The sequence below is a fragment of the Schistocerca americana genome, chromosome 4, assembly GCF_021461395.2.
Source record: "Schistocerca americana isolate TAMUIC-IGC-003095 chromosome 4, iqSchAmer2.1, whole genome shotgun sequence".
Lineage (NCBI taxonomy): Eukaryota > Metazoa > Arthropoda > Insecta > Orthoptera > Acrididae > Schistocerca > Schistocerca americana.
In genome coordinates, this window is record NC_060122.1 from 666677140 (window position 1) to 666702758 (window position 25619).

The window sequence follows — 25619 nt, forward strand, 5'->3', positions numbered from 1 at the left end:
TAAAATGTCCTTCAAAACATTCCAGAGAGTGAATGTTTCAAACCTGGAGAAAAAAACTTCCTTTTGCTATCTTTACCACCACGCTAATGTAGGCATAATAAGTATAGTCCTCTCAGTTTTCCAGTACTTGTCACACTGTCTATTCCTTCATATTTCTCCAATTTCCTGTATTTATCAATTTCTTTTATTTTATTAAGATTGGCTATGTACTCCATATATTCTGTAATTACAGGTGTTAGTTTTTTCTTTTGACTGGTTTCTGTATCACATTCCATGTTTCGTACCTCTTGAAGTAGCCATGCCGAGTACAAATGTTATTTTATTTTATTATTATTTTCATTATTTTATTTTATTTCATTTTATTGGGTACATTTATTAAGATAAACTGTTTAAGTGAGTATAGTGTTCATGCTTTTCCTGTTTGCTCCATTCACGTTTATTTACTGTTTAACTTTTTACCTTTTACACTGTATAACCACCACACTGTCAAAACTGTGCCTCAATCTAGATATGTAACATCTTTCCCAGCATCATTTACAAACATTGTAATTACTTTGGCGATAATAGTCAGTTAAAATCTGATGATGGTCTTGTAATATAGCACTTTTCATTTAATAGTAACACACATAAAAAAACCACTCAAAAGCACAGAAGGAGATCTTATGGTACTCCACCACTCCAAAAATCACATACAATGAATTTCATGAGGAGCTGAAAATTTTTGTGCACAAAAAAGTAAGGAAAAAATTTCTCAATAACAAACTACATAGTAAATCAGTAATGTTTTTTCAATTATTTATCTTGTACCTGGTAACTGTAGTGATTTTTAGAAATATTTTCACTTCCTCAGACTCAACATATTCAACAAAATATTGGTAAAATAAATTTCATAACCGACAAGTTTTTGTAAAAAATTGTAACTCATAGAAAACATAACACCTCTGACCATATACAAACTACTTGTGAAACCATACTGTCATATTGTCTCTCTAACAGGATCCAATTACAAAAACAGTGTCAGTGATGATTTGCATGTACGAGATATTCTGTGTAATGGAAGAGGCACGATACTTGCAAGTACACAGACAAAAATACTATAATAACATTAGCATATAAAAAGCATCCCAAGATTTACTTCATCCGATTTTCCAACTGCAGTTGAACTTCAAAAAGACAACTAGATTCAATAAAATCATCTTGGGTTACAAGCTGCGTCATTTTGAATAAAACATTCAAGTCATAGTCACCAGCAGTTGAAATCACTGACTGCTGAGGTTGGTACACTGTACTGCTTATAAAGATGTAATGGTAGTGTCTGGAACCTTCCAGATAGGGCTGGAGTGGAACATGCGTGGAAGGTGGAAGGCAAGTTGAGCAACAGTTCTGCCCCGCAGGGGACTGAGTGACGACATCACAAGGTGCTAGCAACTGGCGCCAAATTCGAAACTGCTGCTCGTGCATCCTTACATGCGTCTAGCCTACGTCTGTTTCCACAGCCTACGTCTGTTTCCACTCAATGTACAAAACCTGCCCCCATGCCCTACTATGTTTAAATTCCTAATCTTTGTTACAATTTTTGTTATTTTATTCAAATTTTGGCCACTTCTTAGATAGCAGAATCCCAATACGATGATGTTTGAGAGAAAACCCTCATTTTTTCAAATTGTATTTTATGCCTATTTTCTCAGCAATGTTCAGTCGTGGTCAGCTTCTCAAGTTCTCTTTGTTTAATATGCTGTTGTGCAGACCATTCATAGCAGATACATTCATCACATGTCACACATTGATTTCTGTGGTTATTTAACACAGTGCTGCTTGTCTGTTAGTACTCATATTTCTATACAAACACTGCTGCTCCCAGTCATTAAGTGAAGACTGCATTGTCTGTGGTGTGAGGTAATGCCTGAAATTTGGTAGTCTCAACACACACTACACAGTATGGATCTCAGAATACTTAACTCCCTAACAATTTCCAAAATGGAATGTCCCATGCATCTAGCTCCAACTTCCATACCGCATGCCAGGTCTTAATTCCAATTGTGTGGCCGTAATAACATCGGGAACCTTTTCACGTGAATCATCCAAGTACAAATGACAGCTCCACTAATGCAATGCCCTTTTATATTTTGTGTACACAATATTACTACCATCTGTATATGTGCATATCACTATACCACAACTTTTGTCACCTCAGTGTAAAGTGGGGACAGAAATTTCTAGAAAGTCCTTCAGAATAACTAAATGACTGAAACAAGGATGCTGTCTGCCTACCACATTCTTTAAGACGTATGTGCGGAAGGCAATAGATGTAGAAAGTGTATGGGCATAGAGATTGAGGTAGGGAACCTGTTTATGTATTCAGCTTTCCATCCTGATGATCAGATCATCGCAGCAAGTAATGAAGAGGAGATGTCTCACATGCTTGGGAAATTGTTGGCAGAATATAAAAAGTGGGATTTGGAAATTAATTTTGAGAAGACAGAATATCTACATTGTGAGAGGAGGGAAATAACTTGGACATTGGTGGACATCAAATTGAAGTGTGCAAAGAGTTCAAGCATGTGGATAGTATTCTATCATGTGATGAAAGACGCGACACATATCTAACAATGGATCAGACAGGGATGGGAGGCTATCTAAAAATTAAATACTGTACTTCGGTCCTCAAAAATGGGTTTAAAAGTTAAAATGCAATTATACAAAACCATCGTGAAATCAATAACAAGTTGTGGGAGTGACTGTTGGGAACTCGCAGAAAGAAACAAAAAGGGACTTAGAGCTTTATAAACGGATCTCTTGAGAAGAGCACATAGGATTTCCTGACCTGGCTGCATTAGAAATGAGGAAATTAGAGAGAGGAGGTGGATTCATCATAGTACCATGTATAAGATAGAGGAAAGATAGTTTGCATGGTCAAGGCATATCAAAAGAATAAAAGAAGGCACGTGGCCCAAGAAAGCGTATCCAAAAAGTGGTGGAGAACAGTGGAAAAGAAGATGATGAAGAAGAATGGAGGAGACTGGGGTGTTTTATGACTGAAATGAGGGATGCGGTGACTGCTGTAGGGGACCCACGACATGAAGAGAAGGTTTGCCAATGACGCTGACACTGTCAGAGACTGCAAAGGACTTGGAAGAGTAGTTGAACAGAACTGATAAGAGGTTGCAAGATTAACATCAACAAAAGTTAAAGTACAGTAATGAAATATAGTCAAACTAAATCACAGAATGCTGAAGAAATGAGATTGGGAAATGAATCATGAATAGTAGTAGATGTGTTGTGTTAGTTGGGCAGCAAATAAACGAGCCTTGTACAAAAGTCAAACAGGAAAATAAACAGATAAGAAAAGCAGAGAACACAAGAGAAGCTTTTTAAATACAGTGCTACAGGAGAATCCTGAAAATTACAGGGGGGAAAACTTAAAACTTAAGTAGTGAGGTGGTACTGAATCAAACTAGTGACAAATGGAATTCTTGACAAAACTTGACTAAAAAAAGACAGAGATCGATACGGCACATCCCGAGGCATCAAGGAATAGTCAATTTGATTATGGGGGGAAGTGTATCTGAAAAGGGAGGGGGGGGGGGGGAGGGAGATTGCAGAGGGATACCAAGACATGATTGCAGTAAGTAAGTTCAAATAAATTCATGTTGCAATAGTTACAGTTATGCAGCAATGTGGAGGCTTGCACAGCAGGATAGGCTAACAGAGAGCTACATCAAACCAGTCTTCGGGTTGAAGACCACTCTAACAGTTTCCGTGATGATAAGAAAATAAGGTGCGCGTTCCAGAAGTATCCAACCTCCTCCTCTCCCACGCAAAATTAAGTGCAGAAGACTCCCTTCAGCAGAGATTTATAGGGGGACATTGATGTGCAATCATGAATTTTTACCTGATAGCGGAAAGAGCAGCAGTCACTGGAAGTCGGCATGCAAGGGCTGATGTGTAAGAAGTGATTATTAGATCTCAGGAACTAATAAAATGATGGAATTTTATGCAGTACCACTTCTCAATTTTTCTATCTAAAACGTGGCAATACTCTTGTGGAAGCCATTTACAAGATTCAACACACTTTTAGGGATGAAGCAATGAGCAACTCACTGATGAAAGAGTGATACTATCACTTCCAAGAAGGCCACATATCAGTGGAAACTGAATCATGTCCAGGCAGACCACAAATAGCCAAGATTATTACGTAGTAATTAAGCAAGTGCTGACCTTGGTTGTGAAAGACCATCATATCACAGTATGGGAATTTGTTAGCAAGACAAGGGTAAGCATTGGAATGGTACATTCTATTTTGACCAATAATTTGTGCATTAAGAGTGTGTGTGCGAAATTCGTATAAAAAATGCTGACAATGGAGCAGAAGTGGTACCATCTAGAAATCACGAGACATGCTGGACAGTGCAAACAGTAACTGTAACTTCCTGAACACTGACCACAGGTGATCACATGTGGGTTTATGGGTATGGCACAGAAACCAGAGAGAGAGAGAGAGAGAGAGAGAGAGAGAGAGAGAGAGAGGGAGGGAAAGTTTCCAACAGTGGCAGAGGCACTGGGAGCAGTGTATCCATCACCAAGGTGACCACTTTGAAAGGGATTAGGGTTCTGCAGTTCCAAATCAATAAATATATTACTGCCAACTAATACTTTAACACACCTAATATGTCATATATTTAAATATAACTTCAATTGTGTCATGGCTTTAATCAAGTAATATGCAGTGTCAGTTACAAAATACAATACCTGCTTGTACTGGGTAGTATTTTGTTACAGCAAAGACATAACTGTTAGTCACCTGGAAAAAAACTGCTCTTCTGCATAGAAACGTGATTTAAATGTTTCATTCTTGTTTGGATTCAGTTAAAACATATGCTCTGTCAGTCAACACCTACACAAAATTATTTTTAAATTTCTCTCTAATGTTTTTAGTAGCAAGACATGAAAACAATTATTTGTGCACAGTGTTTTAATCTTCCGTTTTGTTCTACAGTAGAATATCTGCTCCAGAAAGTTTTACAATGAGAACTGTGAAATATTTTTCCTAACATTCCTTGTATTTATTTGCTTGAAAACATTTCCTGCAATCAATAGAGCCTTCATAGACTTCAGAAGGAAAATCTAACTCTCTTGATCATTTCTACTTTTAACACACACTGCTGCTACAGTCATTTAGATTCTTCTCATTTCCACTTTAATATTATTGAGCAGGAGACAAAGGAGTACACCCAAGGAAGCATGGCAGTTACAAAATTGAATATGCTCATTTGTCACTACAAAATTGTTTTAACAATTAAACAGTTTTAACATTATTTGAAGTCATTATTAAACCACTTAGAAATTAAAGTTAGTGATATTAAATTGTAAAGATTAGCACTGCAGCACAGATTTGTAGTTGGAAGAGAAAGATTGTGTCTATAAGGTATAAAAGCACATTTTTTTTAGTCCTGCTTAAGTCATTATACTTTCTCCATCTTTTCCCCAGTAATATGATGCCATTCCTCAACGGTGTTTCTGGAAGGTCTGCAGAATATGAATCTATGGCTGTCACAACTAAATTGAAATCAAAATTTAGGAAAAAAAAAAAAAAAAAAAAAAAAAAAAGAGTTTAACATCCCGTCAATGATAGGGGTCATCACAGACAGACCCCAAGTGTGTATTAGGAAAGAATAGGGACTGAAATCAGCTGTACCCTTATCAAAGAAACCATCCCATTATTTGCCCCAAGCAAATTAGGAAATCATAGAAAAACCTGGATGGTTGGACAGGGACTTAAATCGTCACCCTCCTGCATGTAAGTCCAGTGGGCTAACCACTGCATCACTTTGCAACATGAACTCAACCTATGTCTTTAGATATCAGAACAGGTGGAACACATCAAGTGCCACATCTGTTGAATAGAATGTATGTTCCAACATCTCATACTTAAATTTGGTCACATTTCCTACTGTCAAAGAACCTTTGTGGGTTTGAAGAATGATGATTTTTGTAAATAAACCAGTCCATTTCTCACAATGAGTTTCATGCAGTGGCCCAAGATGATATCCATAGTACTTGGCAGTAATTGTTCTACTCTTTGGAAGGTAATGAATAAGATTCTAGAAAATTCTGTCTATAATGCATATGAAACAGTATTCACTGACTCTGGTGCAGAGCCACCAGTTTTAGCCAATTTCATTATTGAATTTTCTCATTTTGAGAATACTGAATGAGCAATCTGTCTTTCTTACTAAAAACAGTCAACAGCCTAGATCGCATAAATATTTCCTTATTTAAGACAACCGGTTTTGACAAAATCAGCATATTATGAAGTGTTTGTGATAATTAAAATATTCTGCAAATGGCCATGATCATATATATCACTCACAGATGCTTGTTACATAGCACATTGTTTACATAGGCTGGACATGTGCTGATTTGTATCCACATGATAACTTGGTGTGAGGTACAATGTACAATGAACACATTTCACAACAAAAAGATTTTTAAGACCTGAAGTTTACAGCAAAGTCAGTTGAAACCAGTTGTCTTAAATACAGAAATACTTATGCAATCTTGGCTGTTGAATGTTTTTAGTATTTCGTTGTTACTATTTCCTTTCTTGTGTGAAGTGGTGGGGCACACCTCATTTGCAATAACAAACTGGTCAACAAAAGCAGCTGCATTCATTTTAAAATGGTCCAGATTTGTATCTGCATCTACACCCCACTATGCAAACCACCGTGAAGTGCATGGAATAGGATGTGTCCCATTGCACCAGTTATTAGGGTTTCTTCCTGTTCCATTCACATGTGGAGCTTGTGAAAACTGATTGTTTGAATGCCTCTGTGCATGCAGCAATTACTCTGATCTTATCCTCATGGTACCTATGTGAGCAACATGTATGGGGTTGCTGTACATTCCTAGAGCAATGATTTAAAGCCAGTTCTTGAAACTTTGTTAATAGACTTTCTCGGAATGGTTGACATCTTTCTTCCAGAGTCTTCCAGTTCAGTTTCTTCAGTATCTCTGTGACACTCTCCCACACATTACATGAACCTGTGACCATTCATGCTGCCCTTCTCTGTATACAGTCAACATCCCCCATTAGTCCTGTTTGGTATGGGTCCCACCCACCAGAATGGGTCACTCAAATGACTTGTAAGCAATCTTCTTTGTAGACTAATTGCATTTCTCAGTATTCTACCAATAAACCGAAGTCTACCACCCGCTCTACTCACAACTTAACTTTTGTGATCATTCCTTTTCATATCCCTACTAGGTGTTACACCCAGTTATTTCTATAAGTTGGGCGATTCCATCCGTGACTCACTGATGTTATAGTCATATGATACTATGTTTTTTTTTTTTTTTTTTTTTTTTTTTCATTTTGTGAAGTGCACAATTTTACATTTTTGAACATTTAAAGCAAGCTCCCAGTTGTGACACTCTGAAATCTATGAAGATCTGACTATTTATGCAGCTTCATTCAGGCAGTACTTCATGGTAGATAATTGCATCACCTGCAAAAAGTCTGAGGTTAATCTAAATATTGGTCGCAAGGTCATTAATATACAACATGAACAGCAAAGGTCCCAATACACTCCCGAAGTTACTTCTATATCTGACAATTACTCCCCATCCACAATAACATGCTGTGTCCTCCCCAAAAAGTCCTCAATCCAGTCACAAATTGCACTTGACACCCCATGTGATCGTACTTTTGACAAAAAGCGTTGGTGTGACACTGAGTCAAATGGCTTTCGGAAATCAACAAATATTATATCCACCTGACTGCCTTGATCCAAAGCTTTCTGTAAGCCATGTGAGGAAAGCATGAATTGGGTTTCACATGATCAATGTTTTCAGAATCCATGCTGGTCGGCATGGGGGAGGTGATTCTGTTCGAGATAGGTCATTGTGTTCGAGCTCAGAATATGTTTTAAGATTCTACAACAAATCAGTATCAATGATATTGGACAGTAGCTTTGTGGATTACCTCTACTACCCTTCTGGTAGAAGGGCGTGACCTGTACTTTTTTCCAATAACTGGGCACATTTTTTTGTCCGAAGAATCTGCAATAGATTACAGTTAGAAGAGGGTCTCACTCAGCCACAAATCCAGCATAGAATCTGATAGGAATTCCGTAGGACCCTGGAGCTTTGTTCAATTTCAATAATTTCAGCTGTTTCTCAACACCACTAACACATACTGCACTCATCTTTTCAGTGGCATGGTGATTAAATTGGTTGTTTCTCCAGGTTTTTCTTTGTAAAAGAATATTTGAAAACAGAGTACACATCGCAGTTTTCGCTTTGCAACCCTCAATTTCAGTTCCGGTCTCATTTCCCAAGGAATTGATACCAATTTTGGTGCTACTAATAGCCTTTATATATGATCAGAATATCTTTGGGTTTTGTGAAAGATCATTTGACAACATTCTGCTATGGGAGTCATTGAAGGCATCGTGCATTGCTCTCTTGACAGTCAAAACTATTTCATTCAGCATCTATGCTTTGTTTTACACCAATTATGCAGTAATCTCCATTTCTTTAGGAATTTCCATATACCATGGAGGGTCCCTCCCACTATGAATTGTTCTACTGGGTACATCTCTGTGCAGTGCATGGTCAATTATTCTTTTAGACTTGAGATATAGTTCCTCTACATGCTCCTGCCCTGTGCTGTGGTGAAAGTTTCAAGTTCCTCACCGAGACCCGACAGTATTGACCTTTTTATTTTGTTTACTGAATATATATATCTTCCTGTTTGTTTTAGTTACCCTTTGTACTTTTGTAATCATTGTTGCCACAACCACATCATGATCACTGATCCTAGTTTCAATGCAGACATTCTCAGAGAGGTCAAGTCCATTTGTTGCCATTAAATCCAATATGTTTTCTTCATGAGTGGGGTTTCTAGCTATCTGTTCTAGGTAGTTTTCAGAGAAGGCATTTAGTAAAGTTTCATAGTATGTGTTATCATGCCCACCACTAACAAAACGGTAATTTTCCCAATTATTTGTTGGATGATTATAGTGTGATTGGGGAACTTATGTAGAAGTGAACTGTGGTTTTCTCTGAAGTTTTCAGTTACATCAGGAGATGAGTCTGGTGGGCAACAGAAGGATCCAATTACTATTTTGCACCCACCCCTCACACTGAGAATTGCCCCGACAATCTTATATGCAGCATCTATTTCTATCTCAATGGATCTGAGTTTGTCTACTGCAACGAATACACCAAATCCATTTCCCATTGGCCTATCCCTTTTCAAGTACACTTAAATTTTCACCAAAAGTCTCACTGCGATCAACTTTAGGTTTCAACTAGCTTTCTGTACCCAGTGTTATGAGAGCTTCACTGCTTCTCAGGAGTGCTTCAAACTATGGCAATTTGCTGTGAAAGCTCTGGCATTTAACTACCAGGATTTTAATATTCTCACCTATGGAAAGCATTTTTTTCCCCCAATCTATCACTGATACTTCTGGATTCCCGATAGATATTGTTATCTGGATTGGATGGAGTGTTGTCTAATCTAAAAAACCCTCATGTGCTCACCAAACAGAGTCAGGTACTTGAGTAGCAGCCTCTGATGTGTAGTGCATGCCTGACCCATTTAGGGGCTTCCTACAGTTCACAACCCCATGGCCCACAGAAAGTCACAGCCTAGCTTGTCACAGAGCTCTCAAAGTCTCTGGTCCAGTCCTTCCACTTCATTCAGAACCAAGGGGGACACAAAAAGTTCTGGGACAATGCTGCACATTGTGAATTTTGTTGAAATTCCATGCACAAGACTGGTCTTATCAACCTTTTCTGACAGTCCTGAAATGATCCAAGAATGACTTTTGAGACCAGATGACAGGCATCATTTGTTCCAATGTGTGCCACAATCTGTAGCTGGTTGCACGCTGTTCCCTTAATGGCTGCCGAAATAGCTTCTTCAACATGTTGAATGAGGCCCCCACGAACACACACTGAATGCACCCGGTGTCCTTTCCTGTACCTTGCTGTCATTTCCTAAGGGGTACTATCACTAACCATAGATTTCAACTGCTGAAAATTAATAGACCCCTACCCTTAACCTATTGTGTTTGCCTCTGCTTGACAGGACAAGACTGGTTTTCCCAAAACATATGAAGTGGGTCCCACTGGTTCAGTTTCAATTTTCAGACAAAGAACCTCGAATTTGTTGGTTGGGGCCCTGAGGCCTCCCTGGTGCCTGTCGAAGGATGCTTAGATTTACCCCCGAGATGCCGCTCACATTCAAGTGGAAGAGTAATTTTCTGCAGTGGACAAAGCATCCACAGGAGACAATAGTACTTTATGTACCTTTGGTACTGGTGCCACAGATACACAACTCTCAGGAGCTCTTCAAACACACTGACTCGGAGCAGCTGCCAATTGTTTGACAGTAGACAGGGCTATTTCAAGCTGCTTATGAATATCAACCATCTCATCTTGTGTTCAAGAACAACCTTCACAGTGGGGCTACACTTTGGCTGGGAAAATTTATTATAGGACAGTGAACAAATAACTTTAAACTGAATATGTTGGTTATTTTTTATATCTGTTGAGTTAAAAAAAATATACTATTAAAAAATAGAATCAAATAAACAAAATGAGATTTCAATTAAAGCAACAGAAAAACCTGTGGTAAAAATTACTAATTTCCTAAACTTTGAGACTAATTGCAGTTATTAGCAATCCAGGAAATAGTGTTAATTTGCAATAAACATAAATAACATCTACTCCTGTTTAAGGGAAAACTTGATATAGTGGAATATGTTAGTTAGAATATCTGTTACAGTAACTAAACCACAAATGCCAATTTACTATGAATCAGAAAAATATGCAGCACCAACAAAGCATGTTTCTGCCTATTGCAGCTAACAACATCACACAAATGTTTTTTGCTTGGCATTCAACAAATATGACAACAGTCTCTTCCTCCTGGTTCACCTGTTGTATCATCTATGGCACAAACAATTCACTGCTGAACATCGAATGCCACTTGCTCATTATTTTCATCATTGGAGTCATTTTGCTATGTCATTTCACACGGGTGACTGTCAACAAAAAGTACGGGCATTTTTAATTCATACATACATTTATTCTTCATCATGATGCATCTGACATCCACTGCTGGATAAAGACCTCAAGTAGACTTTCCACAAGTTGTGGTCTCTAGTGATTCAGATATTCTGTTCACGTGGTCTAACATAAAACTAAAATAATCAATTATTGATAATATAATATAAACTACTCACCAAGTGGCTGCAGGGGAACACACACAAATGGGTTTAACTATTATGAAATTTCGGAGCCAGTGGCTTCTTCTTTCTCTGGCAGAAGAGTTGAAGGGGAAGGAAGAGGGGTGAAGGAAAAGGACTGGATCGGTTCTGAGAAAGGGGTGCAGGTCAGTGAAGTCACGCAGAACCCTGGGTCAGAAGAGACTTACCAGAAGGGACGAGAAGGAAAAACTGATTGTTGGGGACTGCACTGGATGAGATTTGAAAACCTGAGAGCTTAAAGGTGGAAGACAAGGCAATATGCAAGACAGAGATTACTACTAAAACATCTTGCATGAGTTAATAAGAATGAAAAGCTAAGTGAAAATGAATGGAGTAGAAAACTAAAATGGAGTGAAAAACGGAGTAGTTAGTGTGAATAAATGCTGAGATGGAAGGAATTAATGTAAATTAAGGCCAGGTGGGTGACAAGAACCAAGGACAACTGGATTCTTCTCTCAGACACCAGTTTCTCAGAATTCTGCAGGTGGGAATTAACACTACGTGTCCTTGGTTGTCACCATCCACCTGACCGTAATTTACATTAATTCCTTCTGCCTCAGCATTTATTCACAGTAACTACTCCTGTCTTCCTTGGTTTCCTGCACCTTTTATTTTCTGACTCTTCTTTTTTTTTTTTTCATCATCCCCCTCCCACCTCCGTTACATACAATGCACTTCGCTTTTTGCTTTTCACTCTTGTTAACTCATGCAGGCTGTTTTAATAGTAATCTCTGTCTTGCATATTACCCTGTCTTCCACCTTTAGGCTCCCAGGTTTTTAAGTCTCATCCGGTGCAGTCTCCAACAATCAATCTTTCCTTCTCATCCTGCCCAGTAAGTCTCCTCCGACCTGAGGTTCTGGGTGACTTTTCTGAACTGTACCCCTTTCCCTAAACCTCTCCAGTCCTTTTCCTTCACCCCTCTTCCTTCCCATTCAATTCTTCTGCCAGAAGATGGAACCACTGGTTCCAGAAGCTTATAATAGTTAAATCCTTGTGTGTGTGTGTGTGTGTGTGTGTGTGTGTGTGTGTGTGTGTGGGCGCGCGCGCGCGCGCGCGCGGCTGCGTGTGTGCTTCAGTCCGGAAACACGCTGCTGCTGCTGCTGCTGCTAGTCGCAGGTTTGAATCCTGCCTTGGGCATGGATGTGTGTGATGTCCTTGGGTTAGTTAGGTTTAAGTAGTTCTAAGTCTAGGGGACTGATGACTTCAGATGTTAAGTCCCATAGTGCTTAGAGCAATTTGAACCATTTTGTTCAATATATTTTCTACTGTCATCTACCCATATTTCATTAGGTTGTCATCTTTATCTTTTCTTTTTTCTTGGAATTCAGAAGAAAGTTTCCTTGGTCCACCTCCCACTCATTCAGATTCATTACAGTACACACTCATCTTCATTTTCAGTCTGTTACCTGATCCATTTGTTAGTGTCCCGTCTCTCCTGGTAATTAGCTGTTGCATCTATCCCTTACTCACTGAGAACCATTAATTTGAAGTTAATATCGCACTGACATAACTCAATACACACTGACTGTTAGACTTTCCAGAAACATCACAAGGTTAATTCTGAAAACTATTTAGTTTATAAAAAGGCCAAGACATATTTTACTCTTCTGTTTGTTTATTTTCTTCTCCATCCAGTCACTGTCTTCAGCAGCTGTAAATACAAAAACTCAAGGTGGTTCAGGTATGATCCATTAACACGAATTCCTTCGTTGTTTTACAAGTTCAAGTCCTTCAAAAACTTTCTCTTGGATGCCTGATGCCTATGAACTGTTTTGGTGATATGGAATTTCCATGCCCGACTCCTCTTTCAATTCTGAATTTCACAATATCTGACAAAACCTAATGAATGCTGCAGCACTAATGTACATACTAGTCATGATACTAAAACAACCTGAATGAATGTGTTGACTCTTCAGTAATATTAGAAAACACTGTGGTGGAATTGAATCAAAATCTATTTTTTTAATCCTTCAATCCTACACAAGGAAGTAGTTCGTAACTATTGCCCCTCCCTGCCAGAATTTTGTAGATGATCCAGTGTGCTGCATCCTCTTCTAAACTGCTCAATTAAAATCTATCAAAGAAAAATCTAGGATGGAAGGTAACAATATTACGAAGAAGATAGTTGCTACTCACCATACAGCGGAGATGCTGAGTCGCATATAGGCACAACAAAAAACTCTGCAAACTACCCTTCTATACAAAAGATACCTACCATTTCCTCCACCACTTCTCCACAGTTCCTGTTCCTTTACAACATGGTGCCCTGCTCATCATTATTGATGCCACTTCCCTTTACACTAACATCTCTAATGCTCACAGTGTTACTGCTATTGAACACTACTTTCCCGTCACCCGATGGAATGGAAACGAATAACCTCCTTCCTAGCCACCATGACCAACTATATTGTCACCAACTATTACTTCTCCTCTGAAGGCATGACCTACAAACAAATCCAGGGTTTGGGCACCTGCAAGGCATCGTTCTATGCCAACTTATTCATGGCACATCTAGAGGAATCCTTCCTAAACATCCAAAATCCCAAATCCCTCACCTGGTTTAGATATATTGATGACATGATCTGAATCAAGGGTGAGGACACCCATGCACCTTCCTCCAGAACCTCAACACCTTCTCCCACATTTGCTACACCTGGTCTACTCAACCCAAAAAGCCACCTTCCTAGACGTTAACCTACACCTCTAAGATGGCTTCGTCAGTACCTCTGTCCATATCAAACCTACAAATCACCAGCAATACCTCCAGTTCAACAGCTGCCACCCATTCCATACCAAGAAGTCCTTTCCATACAGCCTAGCCACTAATGGCCATCGCATTTGTAATAATGAGCGGTCCCCCTCAAAATATACTAATGTCGAACTGAGGCCTTCACAGTCCATAATTACCCTCCCAATCTTATAGGTAAACAGATCTCCTGTGCCTTATCTCTCCACTCACCCACTACCTGGCAAAATCTTCCTGTCTGCCCATGGAGGAGTATTCCCCCATGATTCAGTACTACCCAGGATTGTAGCAACTGAATTAAATTCTTCCCCAGGATTTTTTACTACCTGTCATCATGCCCTAAAAAGAAAAATATCCTACCCACTATTCTTCTGTTCCCGCTGACAGTAGTACACTGCCCACGAAACCTACACAATATCCTCATCCATCTCTACACAACATGTGCTCCCAAACCCTTGCTCATGGCTCATATTACATTCTCCCAGCACCACCAACTCCAGTCCAGTCACAAACATCACCTATCTCATCAAAGGTGGGGCTACCCGTGAAATCAGTCATGTGATCTACAAATTAAGCTGCAACCTTTGTGCTGCATTATACGTGGGCATGACACCCAACAAGCTCTCTGTCCTTATGAATGAATGCTCACTGACAACCTTGGAAAAGAAACAACTGGACCATCCCATTGCTGAGCACGCAGCCCAACACAACAATCTTCATTTCAATGACTGCTTCACAGCCTGTTCCATTTGGATCCTTCCCACCAACACCAGCTTTTCTGAATTACACAGGTGGAAACACTCCCTGAAATAATCCCACATTCCTCAAACCCTTCTGGCCTCAATCTTCATTAGTCATTGTCCTTACCCATCTAGCCCCTTCCCTGCTCCCTTTCCAGCACTACACAGCACTCTATTCCACCAATACACACTCACCTCGTCCCTGTATGCCCCCGCAAGCAGCACTTTACCATCCGCCACCGCTACCTGCTATCCCTTCTCCTCCCTGCCCCAACTTCCAACTTACCCCCATGACCCAGTTGCCTCTCCCATCACGCACTGCTCGTCACAGTCTGGCTGAAAGCTCACTTTCTGATAGCCTTTTTGTTGTGCTTATCTGTGAGTCAGCATCCTCTCTATGCTATATGGTGAGTAGCATCCTTTTCATAATACTGTTCAATTAAAATCAGCCTTTTTCTTCTAAATTGTTGGTGATAATTTTAGTAAATATTTTGTAAATCATAGAGAGGAGGCCGATATGTCACAGCATTGTTCCCACAGAACTGTCTTCTGCTGCAGATATTTTGTGAATAATTTTGCAAATTCCTTTTACATTACTTTAGCTGTTGCTTCAACCATTTCCACTGAAACACCATCATTGCTAGGTGTTTTTCCTTTCTTCACACCTCTAATTGCTTTAACATCTCAACTGGCATTATTTACAGAATGTCAATTTCATTATTAACAGTCTCTGTGTGAGATGATGATGATTGTATTTTATTCTCTCTTTTGTTACTGGGCTATCTGCTAGTGCAACTGATGAAATGTTGTCTCCCTAAGTTTCCACTCCGTTCACGGGCACAACTGTATCTTGGTCACAGTTTGGCAGTGGCCATTCATGCAGACAGTCTTAAGTGATCCTACCTTCCTAGCCACCCAGAAGCCCTAAGCTCTCACCTAGTTTAGAATCACTGATGAACTCTTCATGATGCAAATGGAAGGTGATGACACCCTATCCACATTCCTTAAGAAGCTCTACAGCTTCTCCCCCATTCACTTTACCTTGTTCTCCTCAGAACAATACACTATCTTCCTCAATGTTGACCTGCACCTCATGGATGGCTTCATCAGCACTTCTGTTCACACTACTCTTCCCTACCACCAACAATATTTCCATTCTGAGAGCTGTTACTTATTACACACCACTCCAAGAAGTCCATTCCTTACAGCCTAACTAAGATGTAGTCATTTCATCTGCAGTGACAAGCTGTTCCTGTCCAAATATGCTAAGGGTCTCACTGAGGCCTTCAAAAACCAAAATTATGCTCCGCACATTGTCCAGGAACATGCCTCCCATGTCTTGTCTCCAATGTCACCTGCTATCCCCCACATACCCACTGACAGGACATGCCTCAGTACCATCCAGAACAGAGAAACTAAAGCATACTCTTCTTCATCAGGATTCTAACTACCTCTCTTTGCACCAAGAAATGAGGAATATTCTCCCTGTCCCTCCTACAGTTGTATTCTGCCACCTGGTGAATGTATGTAATATCCTTGTCCATCCCCACTGCACTACCATACCAACACCATGGATCATGGCTTGTATCCCTGCAACAGACCTATGCAACACCTGTTCCATACACCATCCTACCACCAGCTACACCTGTCCTGTCCTGTCAAAGGTATCTCCTAGTCCATCAAAGGCAGATCCAGCTGTGAAAGCATGTTGCCTACTAACTTACCTGCAATCACTGAACTACATTCTACATGGACAACACGTTGTCTGTCTGCATTAATGACCGCTGCAAACTGTAACCAAGAGAGAGCTGGACTACTCAGATGCTCAGCATGCTGCCCAACATAATGTGCTTGGTTTCAACTGCTTCATGGACTGTGCCATTACGATTCTTCCCACCAATACTAGCTCCTCTGTGTTGTGCAGGTGGAAACTCTTCCTGCAACATATATTTCATTCCCATAATCCCTCTGGTCTCAATCTTCGGTAGTTCCTGCCCTCCACCTGCTTCCATTCCCAACTCTCAGTCAAGTCTCTCTCACGCATTCTACCCCCACCGCCCAACTGCCCTGTATTGTATAGTCCTTTCCCCATCTTCGCATCTCTCCTCTCCCCTTTTCGCACAACTGCAGATGATGCACGTATCAACCTGCAATCCCATTCCTGCACATTCCAACAGACAGCACTTCAGCATCTCCTCACACTTCTATCCTGCTATCCTTCCTCTTCCTCCTCCTCCTCCTCCTCCAACTCTTCTTTACTCTCACTACCTATGACAGCCAACTGCTGCAACACACAAAGTCAGGCCACAGAGGGATGATAGTGGCTATACCCATGTGTGTTTTGTCTTTATCTAGTAAAGCACTTGGTCTGACAGCAGATAATATCTAGAGGTCTTTTTTCAATATGCCTGTCTGCCACTCAATGTCTTCTGTACGTAATGAGCAGCAATTAATCCTATATCATATTGTCGTTATTTCATAACATATTTTTTGTTGTTTAACATAAGTTTCTGTCCTATCATCTTCATTTTCATACTGTTTTCAGTTGTTTTCTCTTATTGAATTTTGATAGTATTTTCACACATCCACTTAAAATATTTCTGAGTAGATTTGTTTTTCAACACACTATCGCATTTCTTTTGTCTTCAGTTTGAATTTCTCAGCTTTATTTTATACCTGTCTTATTCTACATGTGATTTTCTTTTCTTTTTGTTTTTGTACCTTTGGTACCTTTTGCTGTTTGCCATAGAACATTTGTTAAAAAAACACATGCTTTTGTTTACATCTGTATGATCTTCATTTTCTAAGATGCTGAAAATGTGACTCAATTTGATCAAGTGTTATTAAATATATTTTCAATAGCTAGATTTCTGAGCTTTTCCTGATATGCCTGTTTGTTTCTAGCTTTTTATCCAGTCTGTGTGGCTTTGTGGCTTAATGAGACAGTAACAAACTAATACAAAGGTCCAGGGTTCATTCGATTCCAAGTTAGTCCTAAGATTTTTCCCTGCCACTTATTGCTTCTCTCCCCTCAGGCAACAATTTGTTAATGTGAAAAATGCTAAGCTGACTATGACTCATTCCCCAATAACTGGCTGTATAAGTCAGTTCAAAGGCCTGCATAACATACAGACACACCACCTCAAATATGACCTTGCCTGCTAATCCAGGCACTATTAAAATCAACATATGGGTTGAGGAGGGCATAATCTTTTATTATCTATTATTACATTTTGTCTTACTAGTCTATGATCTCTCGCAATTATAAAGTACTTTTGAACCATCTCATCCTGTAGAGTTTCATTATTTCAATTTTCACTTCAAATTGGCCTTTGCCAAATTCATTTTCTATTCATTTCTAGCCCAATCTTAAAAACACAAACATTTAGTTTACTAACCTGCACCAAGCATGACACTCGGATTGCTTGTATTAGTGCAAGATGTAATAGCAGCAATGACAACTGAACCATGGCGAAGAACATATTCTTGGCCCTCATAGATAATGGGCACCGACACATTCAGCTTGTCACTTGGTAGTCCAAATCCTTTAAACCCAATCTGTAACATTAGAAAATATTCTACTACTACTAATACTGTTGTTAATAATAATAATAATAATAATAATAATAATAATAATAATAATAATAATAATAACACAAACTGCTGCTGTTGCTGCTGCTGCCAACATAAATGCTATAGCTGCCTTTAGTAATATGTTTGTCAACAAAGCTGAAATACCTCTTCCACTGTAAGGCAATGAAAAGAAAGAAAATAGCTTCTCTATATGTGGGAGGGGGAGGGGGGCAGCAACTCTACTTAGTTTCACAATGAATGACTGACTAGTTTTTTGATTTACCATGACTAATGGATCAGGGTACACTTGCTACTAGTCACTGTCCATAACATATTCAAACTAATACTGAACTGAGATGTCTCACTTTGGGCGAGGAGGATGCGAGTTCAGTTTGCAGAATTTCTCCTCCTTTCACTCTCACCCCTCTCTTTATTCCTATTTGACGCCTTAAAATAAGGAATGTATGTAGAACTAATATTGGATACATAATCAAAAAAAAAAAAAATAAGAAAATGAATGGTTCATTTATTAAACAGGGGAAAATACAAAGACTATCGAAACTTCAGGCAGAAACTTGCTAACAATCGCAAAAGAAAGGAGGCAACTTTTGAAAATAAATACTTTCTCAAAAATGATATAGGAAAAGTGAATGTCAAACAAAAAAATGTGATTTTGACTTTTCCTTTTTATTTTTATATCACCCATTCTAAATGGCACCAATTAGAAAGTTGGCTAGACAACCACTGAAGAAATTTTGTTTTGACAGTGTCAAAAGCTCTGTTAACTGTAGCCAGATGATGTTCACACAAAGAGATGTATCCATCATTAAGTATGTAAATGTATTGAACCCATTATTTTTCTTAAAACAAGAAGTCGCCTCAATTTTCTTGACTAAACAAGTTTCAGCAAATAACAGGCATCTTCAATGGATCCCTTTTATAATGTTTGAAAAGTTAAATGTATGAAAAACAGCAGCAGTTTTACAGATTTTGTGTTGTTAATAATGTAGTACACATTATCAAAAAGGGGTGCAGCATACATGGTTAAAGCTTAATCCATCCAGAATCCAAGCAGCCATATACTGTCATTCTAAGCTCATTAATCCAAAATATTAGGAATTCATACCATCTTTAAGCTTGAATGTGATAAATATAAATCTCTCTCTTTCAGTGAAGAGCCTGGAAGTACTAATAAGTGAAAGCCTAAATTGTGCTGTACACTTACGTACAACGAGTAAGAAGGTATCACTGCATCTCTCTACGCACTGCAGAAATATAGAAAGCTCTTCCCTTTAAAACTGAGAAAGGAAATTGTACTTATAATTGATGATTACAGTAGTGTTATCAGACAAGGTCTTTTTCACGGAACCTCCACAATACTTTGAACTGGTGATGAATGCCTGCATACAACAACTCTATGACATATGACTGCCTTATTTCATGATCTTATGTACAGCTATTCTGGTTATGTGCACACAAGTGCAGAGACTTTTACATACTGCTGAATGAGATGAAATGTTTCTTACAGTGATGAAACTGAATTAGCACACTACAACAACAAGGAAAATAAACAAATACATAAAATTCTGTGGCTGTTATAATATGTTGTCATCCATATTGTATAAGCTATCTGGATGCTAACAATAACTGTTCTCGACAATAATCTTCATGTAAGGTAAGATAATTCTCTACAACTATCTAATTAAAAATATATGGAAAAGAAATATAACGTTCATGGTGTATCGGCATATGGTAACATAAAATGAGGTGTACTGCAGCACAAGACATAAATCCAGGATTTAATAAGGCTGGCATATTTCCTTTAAACAGAAATAGAGTCTTAGATATGCTGCCTCCTTAATCAGAATATGAGTATGACAATGAGAAAAATGACCTGAGTGACAGCCTGACCACATTTCTGAAAAAATGCATATGGTCAAGATAATATGATCAAAATATCCTGTATAAAGAAGCTGAATGTTCCTGCTGGTCAAGTATTACACTTCAAGACTTTGAAAGCAGTGAAAAAGAACATTCAGAGTCTGAAGTGGATGATACGGAAAATAAAGCATCTAGTGTCCATGTCATTGACAACATGTCCAAAAGAACAGACACCACACATACAATTACGTTGAGGCTGGCTAATGATCCCTTCAGTGCAGATGCACATCACTTTCGAACTCTTACGGGAACTGGCGAAACACTGCAAGTAAAGACAATAGAGGGCAGGGGCACTACGTCAATAGAATGCGGATAAGTTGAGAATTTGGTTCTGACGGGAGGTGTGGTAGGATAGTCCATGTAGTTGCGATGACCGCTGTATCCAGATGGCTCAGTGGTCGAGCATCTGCCTAATGAGCGAGAGACCTGGGATTGAATCCTGGTATGGCACAGATTTTCAACTTTCCCCACTGATGTATACCAAACCCCACTAGAAGCTAAATGTCATAAATTCCTTTATATATTGACGAAAGATACTGAACCAAATGGCATGAATAACATGGCGGGAGCTGGCTCAAGATGAATTTTCATTATATTCCAGTGATTAAACCAAACACAGGAAAAGTCTTGGGAAAATAGTCAGATGATATGTACAGTGGAACTGTTCTTTGTAAAACAGATTTACACGTTTTTGTTTTCCCAATGGTACCTGATGAGTACAAATTCAAGAAAACAGATGTTGCAGCAGTTCTTCAAAATCTGTAGTGCCACAGAAGGCATTACGTTTTTTGTGAAAACTCTTGCTACAAGGATGTATTTTTTCATAAAATATTTCTAAGCTTTTAATATCTACCATAATTTTTATTAATTGAAATAAAATATTTCATTTATAAATGTTCAATTGTCTTTTAAAGGCCTACTTTATATCAATAAAGCATTGACAAGGGATTACTGTGCAATTTGTGTGTGTGTGCATCCCTGCTGACCCTTACCCTAGTGTGAATAGGGACATCAATATAAAAAAATACACAAATTTTATAATGAGTACAAACGAAAAATTGTTAAATGTAATGGCTACCTACACAAGAGCAGACAACGAGTAGGATATAAATACTAAATAAATTATTGCTGCCAAGTTACTCAGAATGCTCTTCAGATATGGAGGCTACCAGTCAGTAAAATACCCGAGGCGGACCAACAACAGCACAGGCAGGAGAGGCTCACAGAGCTGTAATGAAGGCAACTGTCCTATAGCAGCCTTGAATCACGACTCCTGGTCCTACAGGTTGGGGGCTGCACAGACAGCTACTTACCCCCCATGTAAAATGCTGACTGATCTGGATACTCAATGCATGTCTCGTAAACAGAACGGAATTTAGGGGAACGGAAGTTGGCAAAACTCTTTTGGTTCTTGGAATACAAGAAGCCTGTACTGCCCTGGAAGTGCCCAAATACTAGTAAACAAGTTAGGAGAGTACAGGGTACAGCTGATAATTCTCCAAGAACTAAGACAGCAAGGAAAGGTGTCAGTGAAAATAGGAGACAGGACAAGAGTGTACAGAGGCAGTGGTCAATGCCGTGAATTTGAAACTTGATTCTACATTCATAAAACAATAAAATAACCCAATACAGGAATTCAAACATGTTAATAATCAAATACCATACATCACAATTCAGACGGAACACCACATTTTTACATGGACCTGCACCCACAGAAGCTATGGATGACAACATGAAAAAAGCATTCTAGGGTCAACTGGCACACATGTTTAAATCAAGAAGTAAGCATAATATAACAGTAGTGTTAGCATTTTTTAATGTCAAAGTAGGACAGGAAGAAATTTATAAACCGATCACTGCCAATTTCAGTTTATACAAGGAAAGTTCATATAATGGGGCTCCACTTATAAACTTTTCAATGATAAATGATTTCATGCTAAGCAGCACAAAATCTGAACCCAAACACATTCATTGAGGGACTTGGATATCACCAGATGGACAAGTAGTTAATAAGTTTGACTATGTAGCTATCCAAAAAGATTCCAAAATAGTATTAAAGACATTAGAACCTCTACGGGTGCAGACTGTGATGCAGACCATATGTTAATCGTATAAGAAATGAAAATAAAACTCAAAAGGAAACTAAATATAAACAGAGTGGAAATTAGTAGATACAACATAGGAAATCTGGTGCAAGAAAATATAAAAGAAAAGTTTACAAGAGAAATGGGCACTAACCCAACATCAACTAGATAGACCAAGAGGGAACAACATGATATCGAAAGCATATGGAAACTTTAATAATAGTATTCAAGACATAACTTCCACAGTCATGTGAAAAAGAAAATGACCTAACAAAATCTGGTTTAACGACATGTACAAAAAGAAAAAGTTCTGGACAGGAAAAATGAAAGAAAAAGTTCTGGACAGGAAAAATGCAAGGAAAGCATGGATTCCAGAAAAAGAACCGTATGACACTGAAAGAAAGATACTGTAAAATCTGTCATGAAACACAACAAACCCCAAGACAAGAGGAATGGGAATACCACAACACTACTCTAGGAGGAGTATAGTATTTCAAGCACCATAGTGCAAGACAGACATATCAAAATACAAAATAATATTAAAACTCTTCCCTACAAGGGAAGAGTTTACAAAGGATCAGCATAGGAAAATACTGACAAATATAAGAGTGACACATAAAAGAGATGGGAGACATCCCTCTCAACTACTCTGCAGTAAATATCTACAGATTTACTTCAAATCTGAAGAACCTCATTCAGCTATGCAGGTAACAAATCCAAGAGTAAACAAAATGCAGCAAGCAATAAAGAAATTAAAGAAAAACAAGGCTTTCAATGAAGACTACACGTATGCAGAGTTATTAAAGAATGGAGGACCATAACAGGAACACGAACTACAGTTTTCAATGCAAACAGTTCGGAATACAGAAATCGTGTGTGTGTGTGTGTGTGTGTGTGTGTGTGTGTGTGTGTGTGTGTGTGTGGAGGGGGGGGGGGGGGGGGGGGGGAAGAGCACTGTCTGGTGAAGTGTGCACGGACTAGGCTGCCAATAGGCGCAGCATCAAGAGGCTGTGAGGCAAGACAATGGGGAAAGGGGACTGGAAGGGGGAGGGGGAGGGGGAGGGGGAGGGGGAGGGAAGCAGAGAGAGAGAGAGAGAGAGAGAGAGAGAGAGAGAGAGAGAGAGAGAGAGAGAGAGAGAGGGGGGGGGGGGAGGAAAAGGAGAGGAGTGCTTAAGGATGAGGGATATGTTGCGTTGGCAGAGAGCAGCACACAAAGAGGGTGGGAGATGGGAATAGAGAGCAGATGATAGTGCAGAGGGAGTGGAAATTGTTTGGTGGAGGTTGCTGGGACAGTATGTTACATATGTTGAGGCTGGAATAATTTCGGGAGTGGAGAACATGTTTTAAGGATAATTCCAATCTGTGCAGTTCAGAAAAGCTGGTGGTGGAGTGGAGGGTCTACCACCTGAGTCTTCCACATGGATATGATCCTTGTGGCAATGGGTGGGATTGATAGTGGCATAGGGATGGACTAGGATGTTGTGGGGGTTGCATGGATGACAGATCACCACTTTAGCACTTTAGAATGGGGTAGGAAGGACCCTGGGTAGGTTGTCCCTCATTTCCGGGCATAATGAAAGATAATCAGAGCTGTGGCGATGGATGTGATTCAGTTGTTCCAGTCCATGGTAGCATTGGTTGATGAAGGCGGCACTCCTTTGTAGTTGGATCTTGGGGATGGTGGGAGGATTGGGGGTGTGTGGGGCAAACAGAAGAGTGAAAATAGGAAAAATGGATAGATGAGCAAGCACAATTAGCAAAAGAGGCAGCAAGACAAGGAAATAGAAGAGAGCTGTACAATACCACCAAATGACTCTCACTGAAGAACTTCAGATGTGAACGACCAGTTAAGAGCAAGGATTGGGTGATGATTACAAACCAACATGCACAACAGCTATAGAGATGAGAGGGGCATTTCAAGGAGTTGTTAAATCATAAAGACAACCAAGAGGGAACATGTGAGGGATGTTCTACAGGAAGTACAGCAGATCAAGATATCAATCAGCAGCATCCCACAATGGGAGAAATTAGGAGTGCTTTGAGAAGCCTTAAAAATGCAAAAGCTCCAGGCCTAGACCACATAGCTCTGGAGCTCTTAAAAGCCAATACTAAAAGTACCATTAAAATGCTCCACCCCTAGCTCAAGCATATTTGGCTTTAACAGAAATCCCCAAAGGAGTGGAAAAGTGAATTGGCGATAAAGCTCCCAAAATAAAGGAAATACATCAGATTGTAACAAGTGGCGTGATATTACATCACTGTTAGTTCCCAGTAAGGTCCTCATCAGAGTTATTTTAAATAGGATTAAAGACTTAGCTGAAAACTAACTGCGTGAAGAACAGGCTGGTTTTCAAGCACAATCCAGTTGTGTTGATCTTATCAGTAACTCTTAGGATCACATTAGAGCAAAACAAAGAATTCCAGGAAACCATGTGTCTAGCACTCAACGATTATGAAAAGGCCTTCGACTCTGTGAAACATCAAGTGCTGTGGAAGGCTACAGAAGTATGATATACAACAAAAGATTCTCAGCACCATCAAAGATCTGTATGATGGACACACATGTTGTGTACTCCACAATGGAAGATCCAACAGAGGTAACAGACAGAGTCCAGCAGGGCTGTATTTTGTCACCAATACTCTTCTTATTTATCTTTAACTCAGTTATGAGAAGAGTCATAGCAAAGAGTCACAGCAGGCAGGAGACTAGAAATCCAATGGGAGCTTCATGAAGGCCTGGAGGATCTGGATTTCACTGACGACATTGTTTTATTAGTTCATACGCTCAAAGATATGAAGCTACATTAAAGTCACTGAAAAAAAGAAGCAGAGATTGCTGGGTTCAAGACAGTCATACACTAAACAAAGAAAACGAGAATAAATTCTGGGAATATGGAAGTGCCGCTGTTTCTACGGGAGCAGCCAGTGGAGATCGTCAATTAATTCCTGTATCTGGGTACTGTGGTGACAAAAGATGGTGGAGCCGGAGAAGATACGAAGGACTTCACAAAGAAGGCAAATGGTGCCTTCACAAAACTGTATCCAATATGGAGAAACAGGAACATTACATGCAAAACTAAACTTTGTATTTTTAATACAAATGTGAAGGCTGTCCTCCTGTATGGCAATGAAAGTTGGAAAGTAGCTAAACAGACAACATCACAGTTGCAGAGTTTCATAAATAAGGGTCTGTGGTGCATAATGAATATCTGGTGGCCAGTAAAAATAAGTAATGAGGATATCTGGAGAAAAACAAAC

General features: G+C 39.3%; 1 protein-coding gene across 1 annotated transcript in view; it reads right to left on the reverse strand.

Moving 5' to 3' along the window:
* Positions 1-25619, reverse strand: part of LOC124614011 (cytoplasmic aconitate hydratase-like) — a 321152-nt gene that overhangs the window by 80914 nt on the left and 214619 nt on the right. Inside the window, exon 10 of the mRNA XM_047142827.1 lies at positions 18162-18321. Within this exon, the coding sequence (XP_046998783.1) occupies positions 18162-18321 (160 nt within the window). The remainder of the gene's footprint in view (positions 1-18161; positions 18322-25619) is intronic.